The sequence below is a fragment of the Pantherophis guttatus genome, chromosome 1 (assembly GCF_059756535.1).
Source record: "Pantherophis guttatus breed Tessera chromosome 1, ASM5975653v1, whole genome shotgun sequence".
NCBI lineage: Eukaryota > Metazoa > Chordata > Lepidosauria > Squamata > Colubridae > Pantherophis > Pantherophis guttatus.
This window is the reverse complement of record NC_142063.1, coordinates 59515181-59535995: the sequence shown is the minus strand read 5'-3', so window position 1 is coordinate 59535995 and position 20815 is coordinate 59515181. Positions and strand designations below refer to the sequence as shown.

At 37.2% G+C, this 20815-nt stretch overlaps 1 protein-coding gene across 4 annotated transcripts in view; it reads left to right on the top strand.

The window, feature by feature from the left end:
• AKAP6 (A-kinase anchoring protein 6) overlaps positions 1-20815 on the top strand; it is a 260229-nt gene that overhangs the window by 146764 nt on the left and 92650 nt on the right. For all 4 annotated transcript variants that reach the window (XM_034417989.3, XM_034417990.3, XM_034417988.3 and 1 more), the window contains one exon: positions 13162-13310. In XM_034417989.3, coding sequence (XP_034273880.3) covers positions 13162-13310 — 149 coding nt within the window. The remainder of the gene's footprint in view (positions 1-13161; positions 13311-20815) is intronic.

Here is a 20815-nt window from a genome sequence, read left to right as displayed (position 1 = left end):
AAAATTTGGCAATGTTTTAGCCACCTCAACTAAAAGTTTTGAGTAGAAATAGTGCATATGTTTTTGCATTTCAAAATGTTAACCTGTCAGTGCTTGGGGTAAGTTTAGCTTTCTTTGGGCACCTGTGGCAGTTGTATAGGATTATCAATAACAATCTCATTAGAAGGAAATTTAAGTCTAAATGTTTAAAGGTTAGACTTAGAGTGAAAAAGACTGGGTTAGCTTTTGCAATGAGCAGTAACAACCTGAAATCTCAGTCAACAGCATTATCTAAATCTGTAATGAACTTGGCATACACTTTTCACTTGTCTATCTGCTGTGTCTGAAAAGGAGAAAACATGATAATACAAGGAGCGTGACAATAATACTTCATTAACCCATGAACTGAACCCTATAGTACTCTAATTTCCCTATAGGAAAAAATATCAAACAAGACAAGAAACACTAGGGCATTTTTATTTATTTATTTAGAAAATTTATATTGCCGCCTACTCGCACATGGTGACTCAAGGCAGTTTACAAAGATATAAAAATAGCGTATAAAGGAAATAAAAAGAAAAATAATAACCCACCACCCACCCTGGCGACAACACACATTCATACTAGCCATTTAATGGGCTCCATCCCTCTCTGGGTTCCCCAGGCCCGCTGACAGAACCAGGTATTCAGGGCCTTCTGAAAGAATATTAGAATGGGGGCTCTGGATGATGTTCCAGAGAGAGGGAGACACCGCGGAGAAGGCCCTTCTGGGTCCCACCAGATGTATCTCCTTAGGGGATGGGACCCACAACATCCTTGCCTCCCTGCTCTAGTGGGTTGGGTGGATGTGACTGGCAAGGTACAGTCCCTCAGATAACCTGATCCCAAGCCATGAAGGGCTTTAACGGTGACAACCAGCACCTTGAATTGCACCTGAAAGCAAATTGGCAACCAATGTAGTTCCCACAGAAAAGGTGATACATTTGCACACCAAGGTCTGGACAAAACCATGCAGGCTGCTGCATTTTGCACCAACTGGAGCTTCCGGATGCTTTTCAGGGGCAGCCCTGTGTAGAGCACATTGCAATAGTCAAGACAGGAGGTGACTAGAGCATGAATGACTGTGAGTAGGAATTGTTGGTCTAGGAAAGGGGGTAATTGGCGCACAACCAGCAGTTACACAAAGGCCCTCCTGGCCCTCTTTGAGCAAGAATTGTGAATCAAGAATTCAACTGTAAGTCCAGGACAAATTGCCAGTTCAATTTAAAATCTGGAATATTTTGAAAATACCTTGTAAATTGTGGCTATGTTAATTCTATGAGTAATTCTTTTTAGAGGGATTTCCTGTTTTGGAAAAAATGACAATATTAGCTGATTAAAGAAAAGAAAAATAAGGTCAGAAAATATTAACTTGAGAAGTTTACATAATTATGTTCAAGAAAAAAAGATATATATGTATTTTTACTGATTTGAAATTTTACAAATAAATATTTAAATTACAAATTAATTAAATTACGAATAAATTCATCCTTTCTTGCCTTTATTCTTTGGCACACAAAAAAGTGCACATATCAAAATTGCCAATAGGTTAGTATGAAACTGCTATGTTGAGATAAAGCACAGCAAATGGAATTGCATTACCATACTTACTAGTCTAAACAGAGTTGATTATATGAAAGGAAATATTGGAAAGTAATTCCTAATTCCTTTCTAATTTTTATGTATATTAATTAGATCATGTTTTGAATATCAGTTTTATCCTTTATCAACAATGGTGGTACACATCAATATATAGACAGAAAGTAAAGGTTTAACTGTAAGTTTATATTCTCATCTTTGTTGCTATTATTTTACTGCAGGTTTCAGTTTGACATAAAGGCATAAGGCATTTTTATTTTCAAGTAAAATTATATTAGCTACAATCCCCAGCTGTTTTAAATATCATTTCCTATTGATTCCATTTCTGGGATAATTCTTCTTCCCCCTCTCTAGTTTCCATAGCTCTTCAATCTCTTCCTTTTGAAATAAAAATGAAAAAAATGTCTTTTAACAAAGGCATTTTATAATTGTCTTTGCATTCAGCAATCTAAATATTTTATTTTATTTAAAACATCTGTTTGCATAATACATCATAAATGTGCTAGTAGATATCATCCTTGTTCAAATCGATTGTTGCCATTTTTATTTAATTTACCAAAGAAAATAAATAAAATTGCTGTTTAATTTGAAAGCCTTTCTACTGAGTCAGTATAAAGTTATTTTTGCAAGGCCAAAACTGCATCTTTGGTTCTTGCTACACCAATCTAGTTCTTTTTTTAAAATATGGAGGGGTTATTTTTTAAAAAAGTATAAATATTATATCATTGTTAACTTTAAATATATAGTTTTTTTTTAAAAAAATCCTTATATTAAAAATAAACATATACTGCTCATAAAAACAGCACCTAAGTACAATTGCATTTTAATGGCTTTTGTTTGGGAAACAACATTCATTTCTGTACTGGATAACATTGCAAAGTTTTAAGCATTATTACAGCAGTCAGGTAGAATTTGCTTGTCATTTTTAGGGGGGAAAACATCAATGGAGAGAGTACATGTTTAAAGCTCTTTGTTTTCCTAGTGTTCCCAAGGTTTCCTTGTATTCAAAACCCACTATAAATTCTGTTGTTTTTTTTGTGAGAGCCAAAAGAAGTAAGCATTTAACTTATAATAGGTTGACACAGCAGTAGAATTGGCAAACTGCTCTCTCTCACTCAAGAAATAAATACACAAACATTCTATGGTATGTCTAAATAAGACGAGATTACTTTTTCTACTGAAGTAAATCAAAGTACGTCTTTCTGATGCACTAACAGTATGAGAAGGAAATGATTATGGCTCCCTGCTGGCATCCTGTTATGACTGACAGGAAAAACCAACAACTTTGCCATTTGGGATGTCTTGTTCAGGAACTTTCTGGAGGATAGTAAATTGGTGTTGGCACAAAGACAGAAAAATAAAATGATTTGATTCAGCAGTTTTTCGTTTTGAAATCTCCTAGTGCTAAAGGAAGAAGTAAATATTCATCAAATGATCAAAATATATATATATTGATTTTTATTCCGCATTAGCAGCTCAAAGTCAAGATTCCTGACAGGGTAGAGGTTGGGGTTTGAATGATTCTCTTTGAAATAAGGATATAGGCCCTAGGCTGAGTGTTACTGTGCATTCTGGATCGCTAGGAAAAAGAATATTAGAGCCATAGGAGGCTAAATTTTTAATATTTAAGGACTCTATAGGACCAGACCTCTCACTCCTTTTTGATAACTAAATTGTTGTTATTCATATGGAAAATAAATCCTATTGTTCCTACTGCCATTATTCAAAAATGACTCTTTTGCCCAATTTCTATGTTACTCTAATAATTCTTTGATATTGCATCTGAATAATTATGATCTTTACGATTATGGGTATAGTAACTGCAGTAGATAGAAGCAGTAGCTCAACCAGATAAAAGAGAGGCACTTTATTTATTCTCCTTATGCATCTTCCATTCATGATTGCTTGCTGCGAACATCACAGTAATCTGAACTGATGAGGGGGTGGGGGAGAGAAATGGTCATAATGTTACTTAGACCTTGCATGATAAGTCCAGCAGAAGTAAGATAAGCAATTAAATAAGAAAAGTTGTTTTAGAATGAACTGCATCCTTTTTTTTCAGGCACTAAGATATAAACTGCACCCCTGGCTGAAAATAAGTAAATCCACAACATTTTAAAAAAAATACTCAGTGAAATGTAAAATATTGAAAATAAGAAGACATGCCACCTTCATAAACGCTTTGCTGTGATTTAAAAAATGGTTTTAGAATACCTTCTCTTGTATTAAAATTGCACTCATTGCTGTAGAAAAAGAAAAGGGATTTGTTTACTGCCTTCCAGTCTAAGGCACAAATAGTGTAACTAGTAGAGTGTTAACAAATTTCCCAGCTGTCATAGATGCTTACAATTCAGCAAACATCTTTAACTGCACAGCTTTAAAATTAAATTTTCCAAACATTACTGCTAATGCTTTAATGGTATGCAAATTGCCAAGAATTCAGCAGCACCAGAGAAGCTGACCTCTCACCAATATAAATAGTTTATTTTTAGAAAAGTTGTGTTTTTTTAGAGAGGCTCTGGACATTACAAGGAGTACCGTTGACTGGATGTGTCAGTGATGTATCTTTGTAGCAGCCAAAGGAAAACCGATTTGGGGACATGTGCCAGCTTTTAATGTGAAAACAGCTTGAGTAAATCCTCTGCATGAATTTCTAAATAACTGCTGCTAGCAGGATGAATAAATCACTAGTTTGTTTTCCCCAGTATGGGGTTCCAAAATGATTTGGGCTCCAACTTCCATCAACCCTATTATGCTGGCAGGGATTGACAGGACTTAGAATCTAAAATAATTAAAGGCACCCAGTCGGAAAAAGGCTGCGTTTCGGCTGCACTTTCCATAAAATCAAAAGATAGTGTGAATTGTTGTTGCTGATTATAATCAAGAAACTATTATTGACGTCACTCTACATCTTGAAATTCCCCATCCCAAATGTGGTTTTTCTACCCTATGGGATCCTTCTGGAATTCCTTGCAGAATGAGAAATCCTGTCCATTTCACTGGTGGACAGTACTTTGCTTTTGCAGATGATTTTAGCTACAGTGATACATTCGGGCCTATTTTGAGACAAAAGGTTGATTTGTGCAGTATGAAATTCCATATGTGTATGGATTTTTTCCCCCTAAATACTGGTTATATCTATGTTCTTTCCAATTGCCAGGAAAAGGCTTTTTACAACTAGTTTTTCCATTCCAATTTCTTGTAGTGGGATGGAATATGAATATTGAAACACATATTTTTGAGCCAATATATCTGCAAGTATGACACTGTTTTTTGATTATGTATAACTAAAAAGAATAAAATATAGTGACTTGAACACTAGAGCTTTCTAACAACTGATATATTTGGTAGTTATCTGCAATGAGGAAGAGAGAGTATGCCTATTAAGAAGATATATGATCAGTGTTTCATAAAATGAATTGAGGTTTAAAATAATAAATGCTTTGAAATATTGGTTGAATCCTAACTTTTATTCTGCTCATGAAAATGAACCTCACCTAAACAATTTCACAGAATAAGCTTTTCCAGTCTCTTTTTATTTTATTTATTTTATTTTTATTTTGCAGCTGCTGTTCACTATCTGTTCCTGAAGGCTGGAGAACTTTCCCAGACACTCATTCTATAAATTTAGCAATTTGTTCATTCATCCATTCTATAAACAGATATGTATAATGGCATGTGGTTTGGGAAGCTGCAAAGGAATTGATAAATATTAGATGCTTGTCCTAGGTTCTGGACTTTCTCTTCAGTAAATCTCTAATGTTGCCATAAGATTTGGATTTGTAGATTTGTTGTAAATCTACAACAACGTGGTCTTTTAGTCTTTTCCCTTTTTTCCCCTAGGTGTTTTGCAATTCATATCTTGTTCATCCATGCAAGAAATTCTTACCACAGATCTTTGGGAGACAATGATTTGATCACAGCTGCACAGTAAATGTAGCAGAGCAATGGATTTGCACTCTATCACACCGAATATTCTTACTGTAGCAATTTGTGATAGAAATGTTAGAAATGAATAAATATTAAATAATAAACCAGCTTCCCAAATTCACATCATAAAAAGACAAAGCTTGTTAGATAGGATCAGAAACGTTTCGTCTGAGAATAGCCATTGTTTTGGAAAGAGATGTTTAATAGTTACAATACCTTCTAGCTTTTTTGAACACTGGTAGCAAAGCAGAATAAAACATAGCAGACAAATAAATACATTTCAAAATAATTCTCCCAAGTGTTGGCAAAATAATATGGAAAGAATGATGTCAGTTCAACATCAGTGATATTCTAGGACTGGGTAAATGTAAGTATCTGTCTGTCTGCTGCATTCAACCACAATATCACATATTGATAGCATTAATTATGAAGGATTGTATCTGGGTAATATGATTCCTCATTTATTCTGTCTGATTGAAAGATACATATGCTCTTCGTATTATTGTGCATTTATTTATTAAAAATCCATTAAAGGATATTTAAAAGTCTGGTATCTATTTGTTTTAAATTTCTATTGTTGGAACCAGTCTTGAAAGTATGCTGACATTAAGTCAGGTAGCCAAACCTAATACTTTGGATTGAATCTATAAATTTATTGCTACCCAATGCAGGGCTCACTGAAGAGGTGTGATATGACCATGCAAATAAACACCAGTCAACAAATTGGTAATGGCAGCTGGAGGGGGGCTCATTTCTTGGATGTATAAGGCTGTTAACATATTGTGGGAGGGGGTGTTGCCAGCAGCCTTGAAAGAGGCAGTGGAAAGTACACTTTCCACATTTAATTGTTCCTTCTGGTTGCTCCCCTGTCATGCCAGATAAACCTGATATTCTCTGGCATTACCATCAAAGTTCTTTGCTCCAGTGGTATCCTTTGTGGGATAGCACTGTCCCTGAAAAAGCAGATCCATGAGTTGGGGATCTTCCAGATTGGGATTAGAATGGTCTAATTTCAAACCCTAGCCTCCTGCAGAACAACATGGCTTTCTCTGAGGTTCAACTGGTGCATCAACTGTGGCTCTACCTGGGCCAAGAAGATCTTGCTTCAGTGATCCATGTCCTTGTCATCGCACATTTAGACTACTGCAATAAGGGGATGCCTTTTAAGAAACTGACAAATTACATCTGTGCTGTGGGTACTCCATAGGTTATACCCTATCAATAGTGCTGGTGATAATGTAGAAAACCTACATGGTTTGGCACCAAATTATCAGCAGGACCTCATTCTTCCCTTGAAATTGGCCTGTCCAGTTCAGTCTAACCATGAGAAGCTACTAGTGGATTTCCACTTTAGGGAGGTGAGGAAGACTGTGGCTTGGAGGAACTGATTTTCAGTGGCAGCACTTGTCCTTTGGAATGACGTCCCATTGGAAATCAGGTTCACTTCAAGTTTGACTTATTGATTTATTTATTTTATTTCTATACCGCCCTTCTCCTGAAGGACTCAGGGCGGTGTACAGCCTAATTAAAAACACAAAGACAGACAATATTTAAAAATAATTAAAATTATTAAATAATAGGCCCAATTTATAAAACCCCAAATTTAAAATACCATTTAAAACCAATTAAAATATTTATATTGATAGCCCAGCCTGGCGGAACAACATGGTTTTGAGGGCACAGCGAAATACACGGAGATCAGAGATTTTACGAATTTCTGGGGGGAGTTGATTCAAAGGGCAGGGGCCCCCACAGAGAAGGCCCTCCCCCTGGGTGTCGCCAGCCGACATAATTTGGCTGATGGCACCCTGAGGAGACCCTCTCTGTGGGAGCGGACTGGCCGGTGGGAGGCTATTGGTGGCAGAAGACGGTCTACTGGTGGCAGAAGACGGACTGCTTTCCAGAATCATCTCCAAACAGATGAATTAATTGATTTTCCCCCAAAACACCAAATCTTATTTCTCACTAAAGTGATTGACAAATATAATTAGCAGACAAGATACAAAAATAGCTGAGTAACCTATAACATCTTTCTAACTTTAAAATAATCCTTAAAATGTGCATGCTTTTAAATTTTTTCTTGACTTTTGAGCATTGCAGTAGCCTCTGAAGATACAGAAGTGGTTTTTTTAAAAAAATAGAAATAATCAATACCTACTTGATGTTTTCAGAACCTCTCTGAAATTGCAATGATATCAGTAGAAGATGAGCTGTTGCATGGGAAAAGACTCTTAAGTACAGTGGCCATGTGATAGATAACTTCATATAAAAATCAGAAAGAGCTCTTTGAACCTCACTTCTGCTTAGATTTGTGCACACTGAAACATTTGCAGTAGCTGGGCAAAACATTACATATAATATTGAAAAAGCAGTTAATGTAGTGGAGGACAAACAATCAGGTACTCCTTGTTTAATGAAGCTAATTGAGGCTGAAAACTCTGTTGCCAAGCAAAAGCCAAAAAACTACGCTGCTTAGTGACAGCAATTCCAGCAGACCAGGTTGCATTGTTAAGTGAGGACCATGCAGCTCTTTAAGCAAGGATTTCACATGACTGCAGCTGACCCTTGGACGTCCATAAGAATGTTCAGCATATCCAAAAACAATTTAAAAACAGGAGTCCTTGGTGCTCCCTGTGCTTGGTTGTTTTCTTGCAGATATTTCATTACACAACTTAGGTGCAATGTTGATGATGTTGCCTAGGTTGTGTAATGAAATGTTTGCAAGAAAACAACCAAGCACAGAGAACATCAAGAACCTCTCGTTTCCACCTTGAGCTACAAATACTCTCCTTTGTTAATTTAAAAGCAACTTGTACCTAGGGTCTGAATGTCGGGAAGCAAAGATTTGAACAAATCTGGGAGCCAGGGTGATCAAGATTTCAATGTTGTTACCATGACTTTCTTAGAACAAGTTATTTTTTTAAAAAAAAAATAAAAGTAGTATTTTGGAGCATGATAAAAATCCCTAGATGAGCTGTGCTGTAATGTAAAAACATGAAAAAAATATGAAAGTTTCAGAAGTAAAAAAATAATCCTATAATCCTTCTTGGGGAGAAGAATCCTTCATTTTTCTATACCTTCTAATCATTGTTAATTTATCTCTCATCCTAAACCTGATATATATACTGCATATTTGTGATATATTTAGGTAACTAATTGAATATAAAATATAGAATAATATAGTTGGAAGGGACCTCGGAAGTCTTCTAGTCCAACCCCCTGCTTCAACAGGAGACCTTATACCATTTCAGATAAATGGGTGTCCAATTCCTTCTTAAAAACATCCAGTATTCGAGCACTCACAACTTCTAAAGGCAAGGTATTCCATTGGTTTATTGCTCTCACTGTTAGGAAATTTGTCCTTCATTCTAGGTTGCTTCTCTTCTTGGTTAATTCCCAGTATTGTTGCCTTTTCTAAAATTGGTTTAATAGCTCATTGATGTTATGGAAAAGTCTAGTGAGTGACAACAAGCTGCACTGTGTTCTGGAAAGAGTATTGTATTTCCTAGTGACTATCTATCTCTTCATTTAGAAGAATCTACTATAATGAAAGGTGGCATCATAGGGTGGTCTTGGTTATAAATTTCATCGATACTTTGGCATCATACTTTAAAACATTGGTTTTAAATGGTTCATTTTTCAAAACCCTGCTCATTCTTTCCTACCTGTCTAATGTTGCTGCAACTTGGTAAATACAGTCTAGCTCTGTGAGTTGTTTCCAGGATAGTGGGAGGATAAAATCCCATCTACTTAAATCATACTTCAAAACTGGGAGAGAAACCAGAACAGATTGCCCCTGGAATGACCTTGGACAGAACTGATAATTTATGAAAAACCAGATACCATTCTTAATCGTTTTTTTGCACTGTACATAACTACTATTGTGGATGTTTTATTGGAAAGTGCTCAACAACAACAATAACAACAACAAACAACAACATCAACAGGCAATTTTGAATAACACAAAAAAAAAGGCCTACGGACATCTGTGAGTCACAAGCTCCATAAGTTTCTTCAGGAAAAAAAAAAATCTGAAGAGTGGCTGCAGCCAATGCTTTGTTTGGATGTGTATAGTATTTGGCTGCCTAGAAAAATGTAAAGCAGGAGTTTCAGAGTTGACTGTTTCTTTCAAGAGTGGGCGTTAGAGCTGATAGCTCTACCAGTGCTTTGTGTCTATCCGGCTACATGCCTCTGACAGCTATTTTGTACTTCAAAAATCCAGCCCACACACCCATTTTGTGACAGCACAAATTGTCAAACCCTCAACATGTCAAAATTCCAAACATACCAACAAGTCTTCAGCTAGAAAGCCTGAAGACCCTGCTCTGCAGTGACTGGCAGCAACTGGCTGAGACTTCTTCACCATCTATTCCTAAGAAAGCCAGAATCCAGAACTGGATTCTTCTTCACTCAAGGCATATAATAAACTTTCAGTCTGCAGTCTTCTCCTCCGCCATCCCCCTCCCCAACTATCACTATGTATTTTGGGGAAAGAAGTCTTTCTGTACTTTTAACTAACTATCACAGCATTTCTCTGTATATCAAATAGACACTTTCCATAGACTACCTGCCCTTTATCAGTGGGGATGTTTGATTGTGGTGCTGCTATGCAAACTATTAAACATATTGGGCAAGATTGCCCACGACATGCATTCTCTGATTCCCTAGGACACGGGTATCAAACTCGCGGCATCACATTGCTATCATGTGACTATTGTGACATTTTTTCCCTTCCACATGGAACTGGGGTAGGCATGGCCTGCACATGACGCATCCAGCCACGAGCCACCAGTTTGACACCCCTGCCTTAGAAGATCTGCACAAAACAACATCAGAGGCAATTGCACAGATTGCTGAATTCCAGTTGTTAGGCCAATGCCATACCCCCCACAGACATTTTGAATATAATTATGTGGATTGTGTGCATATGTTTACATACATACAGCAATCCTTATATGCATAATGTAATAAAAATAATAACAGCAACAACAACCCCCAGTGAAGCACTACTTTGATGTGATTGTGGGGTCGTGTGCTCTGGGGAAGATGAGAACTATGTCAGAGGTTCTGGACAGTCTCATCAGATGAGTCAGACAAAGAGTGTCTCATTAAAAATATGGAGAGGCGTAAATTTCAGAAAGCCATACCATCTCGGATATTGCCTGGGTTAATAAGGTCCACACCAAATGTTGGAGTTCCTGGATATTTGGTGAAAAATGGGTTACAGGACTACAGGACTCAGGAACTAGGGCCAGCAGCTGAAGAACTCCTGGAAGAAAAGGAGTTAACCCTTCACAAATATGCAGAGATTGAAAACAAACAGTTTCCATCCTGCAATGATATCTGTAACAGCATCAAACATCTACCTATCCCAGGTCCTTGGAAAGAACTCGATAGGTAGACAAAAATGCCAAACCCAGTCTGAACATCTGGATGATTGCTACAAATAATAATAATAATAATAATAATAATAATAATAATAATAATAACAACAACAACAACAACAACAACAATAACAATAACAATAACAATAACAATAACAATAACAATAACAACAACAACAACTATAGAAATCCTGCCCCCTTTAATGTTCTTTGTAGCAAGTGAGACATCCAATTATATAACATTTCTGAACTACATATAGAATCCTTCTTTCTTAGGAAATAGATACTTTATGTGGGTAGACAAAATTAAGTTGCAAATTGATGCTTCTTTATGAAGCTCATTGTAATTATAATCAGCACGTTAGGATTTTAGTGGAGCATGTTGTATGAAAACAATGCCATATTGGCCCCCAAGTGCTCTTGAACTCAACCTTGCCTCTGTACTTTTCCAGCTACCCAGGGATAAACATGGCAAATGGCCAAATGTATCTCTATATCATCTCCTGTGTTGAGCTCCCGAATCCAACTCATCAGCACAGCTGCAATACATAATGTAGCTACATTCTAAAGCCAAAGAGAATTCTATATGCGTTTGATCAAGAAATTGTCTAAAAGAAAACACCCGGATAAATGTATTTCATTTTGTTTAAAGTTGAGGTGGCTGGGTAGTCTTTGGAAAGCTGATTGGTCCAATGAGACCTCTCTGCTGTTGTATTTACCTTATTAACAAAACAAACAACAAAGATGCAAGATTGGTATATGAAGCTACTAAGTAGAACATGATCCCCTGGATAAATGAATAATTCTTGGAAATTCAACACAAATAATTCTATAATCCATGTGCTGGCATTTACATGACTATAATGGAAATGACATAGTTGTTAACAAAATTATATAATGATAAACTACATATATTGCTTCAAGATAAACATAACTTTCTTAGCATCACCAGAAAAATTTCCTAAAGCCATTAGGGTAAGGAAGATATTGTTTCACATAGGCACACAAACATTCTAAATTGATAGTCAATAACAAAATAGTATATTGATAGTCAATAACATCTGTCATCTGTGTGTGTGTGTGTGTGTGTGTGTGTGTGTGTGTGTGTGTGTAGAGAGGGAGGGAGGGAGGGAGGTTTGGTCTACTGGTTAAGGCACCAGTCTAGAGAGTCGGAAGCTGTGCATTCAAATCCCACCTAAGCAATGAAAGCCTGCCTGGGTGACTGTGGGCCGGTCACTCTCTTGCAGCCCAACCCAACCCACCTCACAGAATTGTTTTTCTGGAGAAAATAGGAGGAGGAAGTGTACTGGATATGTTTGCTACCTTGAGTTACTTGTAAAAATAATAAAAGCGGGATACAAATAAATAAATAAAATATATTCAGAGATTGTTTTCACTGAGCTTCCATGTTCACTTCAGTTGAGAGGATTGTTTCACAAGTCTCTAGACAATTCCCTCTGACATTAGTTGAAAAATCCTGGTGAAGAACATACCATGATCAATAAATCACAAAAGCTGGATTCACTCACCAGTGCTAAAGCCAGATCCAAACAATACACATTATATATTCAGTTGGCATCAAAACTTCCGTCATGCAGGAAAGCTGAGGAGCCCAGCACATGAATTTAGACAAAGGCTGAGAGAACTGGGTCAGCATTCAGTAAGTGGACACAAAGATATACACGGTTGCTGAATTCAGGTGGAAGGTGCTTTTTGTTGACAAGAAGGCCCCAGTTTGTTTCTTTATTTGTTAGAACTGACACAGAAAGGACAAAACTGCAATATGACCAAATAGCTGTGCGTTCTTAATTTGTTGCATGGACAAGGTATAAAGCAAAATACTTCCAGACAATGCTTGCTGTTTTGGAAAACTCTTCGGATTTCCAAATTATTTCTCTTTTTCCCATGATTTGTTAGCAAAGATGTTTGATAATATCACTGGTCCTAGGAAAAACAATGATTTGTAGTAAATGAACATAGCTAAGACAGTTAATCAAGAAGAAAAATTCCTCTAAATGATTAATGGGAGGAGGCATGGTTCATAATTCCCCCCCCCTTCTATAAAGACAGCGTCATTAAAAATCAATACAATAATTATTGCAGTAATGCTTAATATCATTGCAAATGAATTCTGGCTGAGTTAATCATTTTGTCTAAAAACTGCAACTTTATATAAGCATTTGTTATGAATTAAAGGAAGGCTTCATTCCTTATTGTTTCCTTTTTCTAGGCAGAGGTTCAGCTATGCTTCCTGGAAGCACAAAGAGATGCTGTTGAGCAGATGTCCTTAAAGCTATACAGTGAACAGTACAACAGCAGCAGCAATCGAAAGGAAGAATTTGCGGATATGTCAAAAGTTCACACAGTGGGAAGTAATGGGTAGGGAACTATTCTTTTTGTTGTTTTATTCTCAGTGATCTGTATCTTCTTTTTTAAAAACATGATCTTCTCTTCCTCACTTCTATGTTAGCCAGAAAGATTTTTCTTACTAAGCCAAAAAACAGGGAACCCATTATTCATTCATTCATTCTCTCTCTCTCTTTCTCTCTCTCCCTCTCCCTCCCTCCCTCTCTTTCTCTCCCTCCCTCCCTCTCTCTCCCTCCCTCCTTCCCGCTCTCTTTTTCTCTCTGTTGCTTCTAGAATATCAGTCTGCTGCAATTTATTTCCCATAATTACTTGATCACTGAACAGGCAAACTAACTACAGCTGACCAAGTTTGTTAAAGGTTTCATCCTGGAATGCATTGATTGGTATTGGTCCATTATTTTTATGCTTTTACTTTGTTCTGCATCATTTGTACAAAAATGAGTACAAAATTAAATGAAACCCAGCATTTTGCCCAGCATCAACCTAAATATCTGTCTTTCCCGAACTCCCCCCCCCAAGCAATGGTCAATCTGATGTCTCCACAAATTGACAATTCAGGCATGTCAAAGATTACCTGATATAATCTGGTAATTAATTGTAATAATCACTGCTTCTAGTTGCAATGCAGTGCTGGTGACCTCTGGGCCAATAGCTTTGAAGCAAAATGGGATTAATTATAGACGAAATAGAAGTCACTACATAATCAGATATGTAGCAAAATGTAGCATTTAAATTCAGCTCTTTTGCCTCCAAATAAGATGGATATAATGTAATGGAAAATAGTAAATATATATTTGTGTCATAGGACAGCCTTAATTTCTCCCATGTGTAGTTCATTTATTCTAGGTCTGCTGAGGTTCTTTACATCTACATTACAGTACAATATTGAACAGTGACCTGCCTTTTAACAGAGTTGTTGCCCCCATCTTCTTTCAAATATATGTGTATGAATGTATACATATGGGAATGTGTGTATATGATATTACTTAAATATATTGGTACTCTTAGTGTAGCTAGAAGTCATGCTAGAAGTTATTCGCTCCTTTTTGTCCTCATTTGCACATTTAAAGGCACCAAACCAAAAAAAACCCCCAAACATTTATAATATCTGGATTACTTCCAGCATGGGTAATTTATGGTTAAAACTATTCATGTAATAAAGTTATTTACTTCCAGCATGGGCATCTATTGTCGCAGGATGCAAACTATTCCAAATAAAGCTGTCTTTTGCAATTGAGTGATTGTGATTTTGTCAATGTTGATGGTATTCAAGTGGTACTCCCAAAGTTTTGGGATTGCACCTTTGGCCCCTCTTACCATTGTCATTGTTTTTGCTTTCTTTTGCAATAATTGTTCTATTCAATAATTGTTCAATAATTATTAAATTTGCAGATCTTTTTATTTTGTTATTTTTCTCCAGTTCTTTCTCTTCTATTCCACTGTCTCCAGGTACTGCCACACCCGCTATCCAGACTTTTTTTTATCGACAATTATTAAGTCTGAAATGTTATGTGGCAGCTGCTTGTCTGTTTGAATTCTAGAGACCCAGACCCCTTTAACCTCTTCATTTTCTATTACTTTTTCTATTTTGTAGTCCCATCAGTTCTTGTTTGCAAGCAAATAATATTTCTTGCAGATACTCCAACACACCATTGTTGCTACTTTGTCATGCCATTGTTTATAGTCAGTCTGTGAAATCTTCTTTCAGCACCAAGTATTGATAATATTATTATAGAATGATACTTTTATTGTCAGTGTATGCATGTACCTTTTACTTACAGTAGTTTGATGTGTGTAAAGGTAAATTTGCATGGAATGGCTGTGCAACTTGAAAAACCCAACTATGCCTAAAGATTGAAAAATGCTATTATTGTTTCCCTGCACAAAGGAAAAAAGTAGCAAGAATGAATTAATGTAAAAAACTTTAGGGAGATTAGTTTCTTCAACATGCTTCAGTAGTTTGAAAGTATAGAATAGGTAGCAGAGAACCAACTTTGGGAAGTATAGTGTGTTGTTATATAAACAGGACTATACAAACAAGATTTTTCCTCTTCACAAAGTCATGATAAAATGAGTGAATAAAAGAAAGAAAATCTAATCTATGCTGATTTAGACAAATTTATGATAAAGTGAGTAGGTTTGAATAATAGGTTGTTTTGCACATATCTGAAATCAAAGGGAGATTGCTGATGCAGTAAGATTGATATATGATGGGAATAAAGCTGGCATGAGAATAAATGGAATGTTCGCTGAATGATTCAACAAGTAAAAGCAGACAATAAAACAATATAGCCTTGGTTTTTAATGTATTTATTGATAAATGTCTAAGGAATGTTTGTAATAAGAGCAATATGTTACATAGGTTGTAATATGTCTGCATTTTTATATGCAGATGATCTGTTACTGACTAAGATCAATTTAATTTGCAGTAAATATTAGTCAGGTTGTAAATGCAATAAGGATCATGAATCTGAACATTTGTGTATCAAATAAAGACCAAATAAAATAGAATGAATGGTTGCACAGTAAGAAATTAGAGCCAATAGATGAATTTATGAATCTTAGTAAAATGTTCACTAAGACTGGGGGAAAAGATGGCGAAATTTGAGGTGTATAAATGTCAGTAGAAAGATAATGGGTAATATGTAGTCTGCTGTGAGGAATTGATATTTGTGACCAAAAGCTAAAATGGCTATGTATAAGAGTATGTTCCTGCCCATTTGGGTGTATGAAAGTGAGAGGTGAATATGTTAGCAGAACCATAAAGATAAATTGGATGTAATGGGAATGGGTTGCTTAAGATGTGTGACTGGTAAAAGAAGAGATCAGATCAAGAATGAATAATTGCTGAATGAGAAGCTTAAAAGAACAAAATATGATGTATGAAGTGGTGTATTGATGTGGTAGAAGCAGGAATGCTTTGCAAGGATAGAAACATATGGAGAGATACAGTAAATGCTGCTGGCATAAACAAAATTCAGATTTCCTTTTCTTTTTCTTAGCTTGTGCCTTTAATTTGATTTACTATTTCTTACTCTTTATCTATGGTTTGCATAACATTGCTTACCTTGAATTATGTGCTGGGTCTCTCTGTAGGTGCTATAGTGTTTAAACTAGGATTTTATATACTTAGAACTATCCAGTTCTGGAAATCAACAAAGAGGTGAGAAATCAGATTTCATTCTGAGGTCAGAGTCCTCTCATTCTTGGAGGATGGCACAAAAGAACCATAGAGATTAGATTAGATTAGATTAGATTGGATTAGATTGAAATAATTTCACCATGGAACTCCATTCATGGACTGCTCTAGTAGTATTTTTACTCAAAACATTGCTGATTGCTAATGATGTCAGTTCAACATGGTGCACCAAGGCATCATTATAACTCTTGCACTGATTTCACTGCTTCATGTTATAACTGCAAAAAAAAATAATCCCAAACAAACAACAAAACAAAACAAAACAAAACCCTAGGCAGGGTTTGAAAAGTAATGCATGTTTCGCTATTTGTCTGTACATAGCTAATAAAAGCCACATGCTACAATAATGTACAGTTCCAAAGAAATATAAGATCATATTGCCATATGATTTTTGGCAATTATTTTTTTTAATTCAGTAACAGATGCATACAATCAGAGCGATGCGGAAGTGCATCTTCAACATTTTTTTTAGCATTATTTATCAAAGTGGTAATTTGTTAGTCCACTCAGAAAGCGGGAGTGTTTCTGAACACAAATCAAAAGAAAACTAAAGAAGGATACAGCTGTAAACAGATAAAAAGAATGTTAATCAAGTCCCCTTAGAAAGAGAGGTCCATCACTGGAGACCTGCTTTATATATTGACCAAACTAATTATTCATAGTGGAAAGTTATTTCACAAATTATATTTTAATAATAATAAATTATAGGTCAGTATGAGTCAGTTTGGTGTAATAGTAACATCAGGCCAGAAACAAGGAAATTGTGAGTTCTAGTTCTGAACAGCAGAGCCAAGAAGTTGAATTCCTAAAGATCAGAAAAGGATGCAAGAAGAAAAATAGAACAGTCATATTATTGATAATACTCTACTACAAAGAACATAAATGAATTTGTTCCAGCTGGTCCTACAAGTTTGTGGAGTCTGCACTCTGCCACAAATACTGATTAGGAATCGATGCAAATTAGTCCAACAATAATTTCTGCTCATCCATGTGATACTATGATGAACAGCTACAGCCCATCAATATGGGCTTGAGTCTGATTTTAGGATTTGATCCTAGAAAGGAAACTCATTCTATGCTTGAATACTTTGGAATTTGAAAAATATATTTTATTATATTCAAAACAATTTTAGGTAGAATTGCATAGCATGAGAAATAGGTGGGGAAAATTGTGATGGGGTGATGCAAGAAATTCAGAGGGGGGGAGGGAGAGCTTTTTCATTCTAGATCTGAGAGAGAATGATTGGCCCAAGGTCACACAGGTGGCTTCATGCCTACAATGGGCCTGGAGCCTTATAGTAAGGCTTGGTGCCTTAACCACTACATGAAACTGACTTCCAGGCAAAATTTGCAATTCATTAATGTTAAAACAATTTATTTGTATACATCTGGAAAATTAAAACCTCCATGAATCTTCTTTCATTAGCATTTATCCAAGCAATTCTCAGAATATTTTTTGTAAACAATTATTGGAACGGATGATAATAATTATTATTAAACAAATGTCTATGCCAGCAGCATATAAAGGCAGATGGCTTGGTTATCATGGCCCTGCTGGGCTTGTCTTTAGATGTGAAGGAAGTGGAGGTTGAGGTATTTCGGGGCAATAATGTTGGAGTAGGTGATTCCAATGAAGCCAATCTAACTAAGACAGGGTAGCAATCTCCCTAGGATTCCTTGCCTACACCCACTCATAGGCTCTCAGACTTTGAAGTTTAACCATGTAATAAAGATCCAATAGCAGAGAGCTAAGCTTCAGGTGGGAGTGGTTTGATAAAAAACAGACCAATAGATGAGCAGCACTCTAATGAGTGATGTGCATGTACGTTTGAATGTGTTGTGGCCCGCCAGCGTCCAGCGGAGCTGGCAGCAGATTCAGACAGTGAGAAGGTTAGGGAGGAACATGGGCCAATCCTGGAGTCTGGGGAAGGCTATGATGAGTGCTCTGCATCGGAGGCAGAGATGGGGCCAGGGCCATATGACAGGTATCAGCTGCCTTCAGAGTCAGACATCAGTGAGGCAGATGAACAGCTGGAGCCTGTCCCCAGTGTGCCCATGTGCAGAGTTTCCAGATGAAGGGAACAGCTAAGGAACAAGGGTCAATTTGGGAGTAAGGCCACAGGTGGATGATGAAGGGCCCCTCCCAGTGGTGGGATTCAACTAATTTAACAACCGGTTCTCTGCCCTAATGATTTCTTCCAACAACCAGTTTGCCAAACTGCTCAGAAATTTAACAACCAGTTCTCCCAAAGCGGTGCGAACTGGCTGAATCCCACCACTGGCCCCTCCCATAGGGATTAAAAGAGGAGCAAAAGGGGAGGGGTGTTTGCAGGAGATAATTAGTTCATTCCTGCATTCTTGCACAACTATTGCGGTGTCTGAAAGATATTGGCCTGGCCACTCTCCAAACCTGATAAAGGTCAGTAATTGTGAACTATCTTGAAAGACTGTGAGAGAGGAAAGACTTTGCTGCACAGGAATTACCGGGACGAGGACTTGGCTTCGCGCTGCTGGGGAAGCCTAGGTCAGAACAGAACGGAGGTTCTCTATTGCTGATTAATTGGCCTTGTTCCCTGGGAGAATGCTAAGAGTGACTTCTCAAGCCTCAGTTCTGTTTGAACAGAGAACCATCATGCCCCTTTGCTGTTCAAATTGATGCTTCTGATTTTGCAATCAGAGCTTCGAGAAAACATATTTTGCCTTGTATATTTTATTTAAGGCAGCTACTACCTGGTCCAAAACACAGCAATGTGAGCAGTAACGAGGCCTTCTTGTTATGCCCATCTGTTATCACTGCTGTTCAAGCTACCAATTAGATACAACTGAACATATATTAAGTCCTTCAATGAGACTGATCATTTGCATGACTGTCGGTCTCCAATAATGTCTGTATTCTCTGTACATTCAGGTAGAGTGAGTGTGCTCCAGGTCCCCTCAATTAAATGTCATCCTGTGGGATGGAAAAAGCACCCCTCCTTTTTCATGCTCCCTGCCCACTGAAATATCTCCCCAGTCATACATGTAGCACCAGAAGAGAAGGGGAGGGAAGACTCTTTCCAGCCTTTACAGGAATGAAGTAGGAAAATCAGGACTTGCAGACAAGGGTGAACATGAAGGAAGAGATATTGTGAGAGTGGATTCTCATAATAACTAATAGAGACTAGTAGCCAATGCATGAACAGTATTGAGGGATAGAGTGGCTTGTCTTGTCAGAAGAAAAAGGTTTTGAAAAAAACCCCAAAATATCAGAATTAGATAAAATATTAAATCTGAACAATTGACTGGTAAACATAATTCCATGTTTTGTTTATTAGCGGTACTCACAATATTATTTTCTCATGAGAAAGACTCATGCATTTTCATTTTATATTATGAATTAATGCCCACACCTTAAACGTATGTTTGCATTCAAAGGATTAGGGGTGTGCAACACTGCATTTATGATTACATATCCACGTAGTTAAAATATATTCCTTACAACTTGATTTTGCAATATAGACAAAGAAACTAAATGAACTTGTATTCATATTCTATAGCATACTAGGCTGCCCATGTTGCAGTTATTGTAACAGCATAGGGAAGTTGACCTGTATGGAATCAGAAAATCCAATCTGCCCTGCTCAGTATTGTCTACATCAAAGATGGTATTCCATACATTGCTGAACTCTGCTCCAAGTAGTCGGTTCTGGGAATTGTCTCTGGAAGGTTGTGGGGTTTGCACTCCTATTTATACTAATTGGTAATGGATCATCAGGATTTCAGACAGGAGCTTTTTCCTGCCCTCCTGGAGATGTTAACACAAAGATAGGACACTTTTGGAGCCTGGGAGTGACAAATTACATTTTTTTTCAGGGAGAGTGAGGGCTGCAATAGGCATGATAATAATGTACAGTCTAGGCCCGTGATGGTGAACCTATGGCACATGTGCCCAAAATTGCACACAAAGCCATGTCGCCCAGCACACGTGGCCTTGCCTGTTTGTCTTCTGGGTTTCTGGTGTGCATACACATGCGATGATCAGCTGTCCTTCGCGCACATGGCAGAGTTGAAAATTAGTGTGTGCATGGGTGCCGGCCAGCTGATTGTCGGGTGCGCATGCACACCAGAACCCGGAACTTTGCCTTTTCTGGAGCGTGATCTCAGTGCAGAAAACCAGCCTGTGCATGCACGCCAGACTGGTGATCATCGGGCGCGAATGCATGCTAGAACCCAGAAGTTTGGCTTTTCCGGAGAGCGGCCCTGACGAGCACGCACGTGATGTTTCCGTGCGACCTTTTTGGCACTCGGTGCCAAAAAGGTTCACTATCACTGGTCTAGG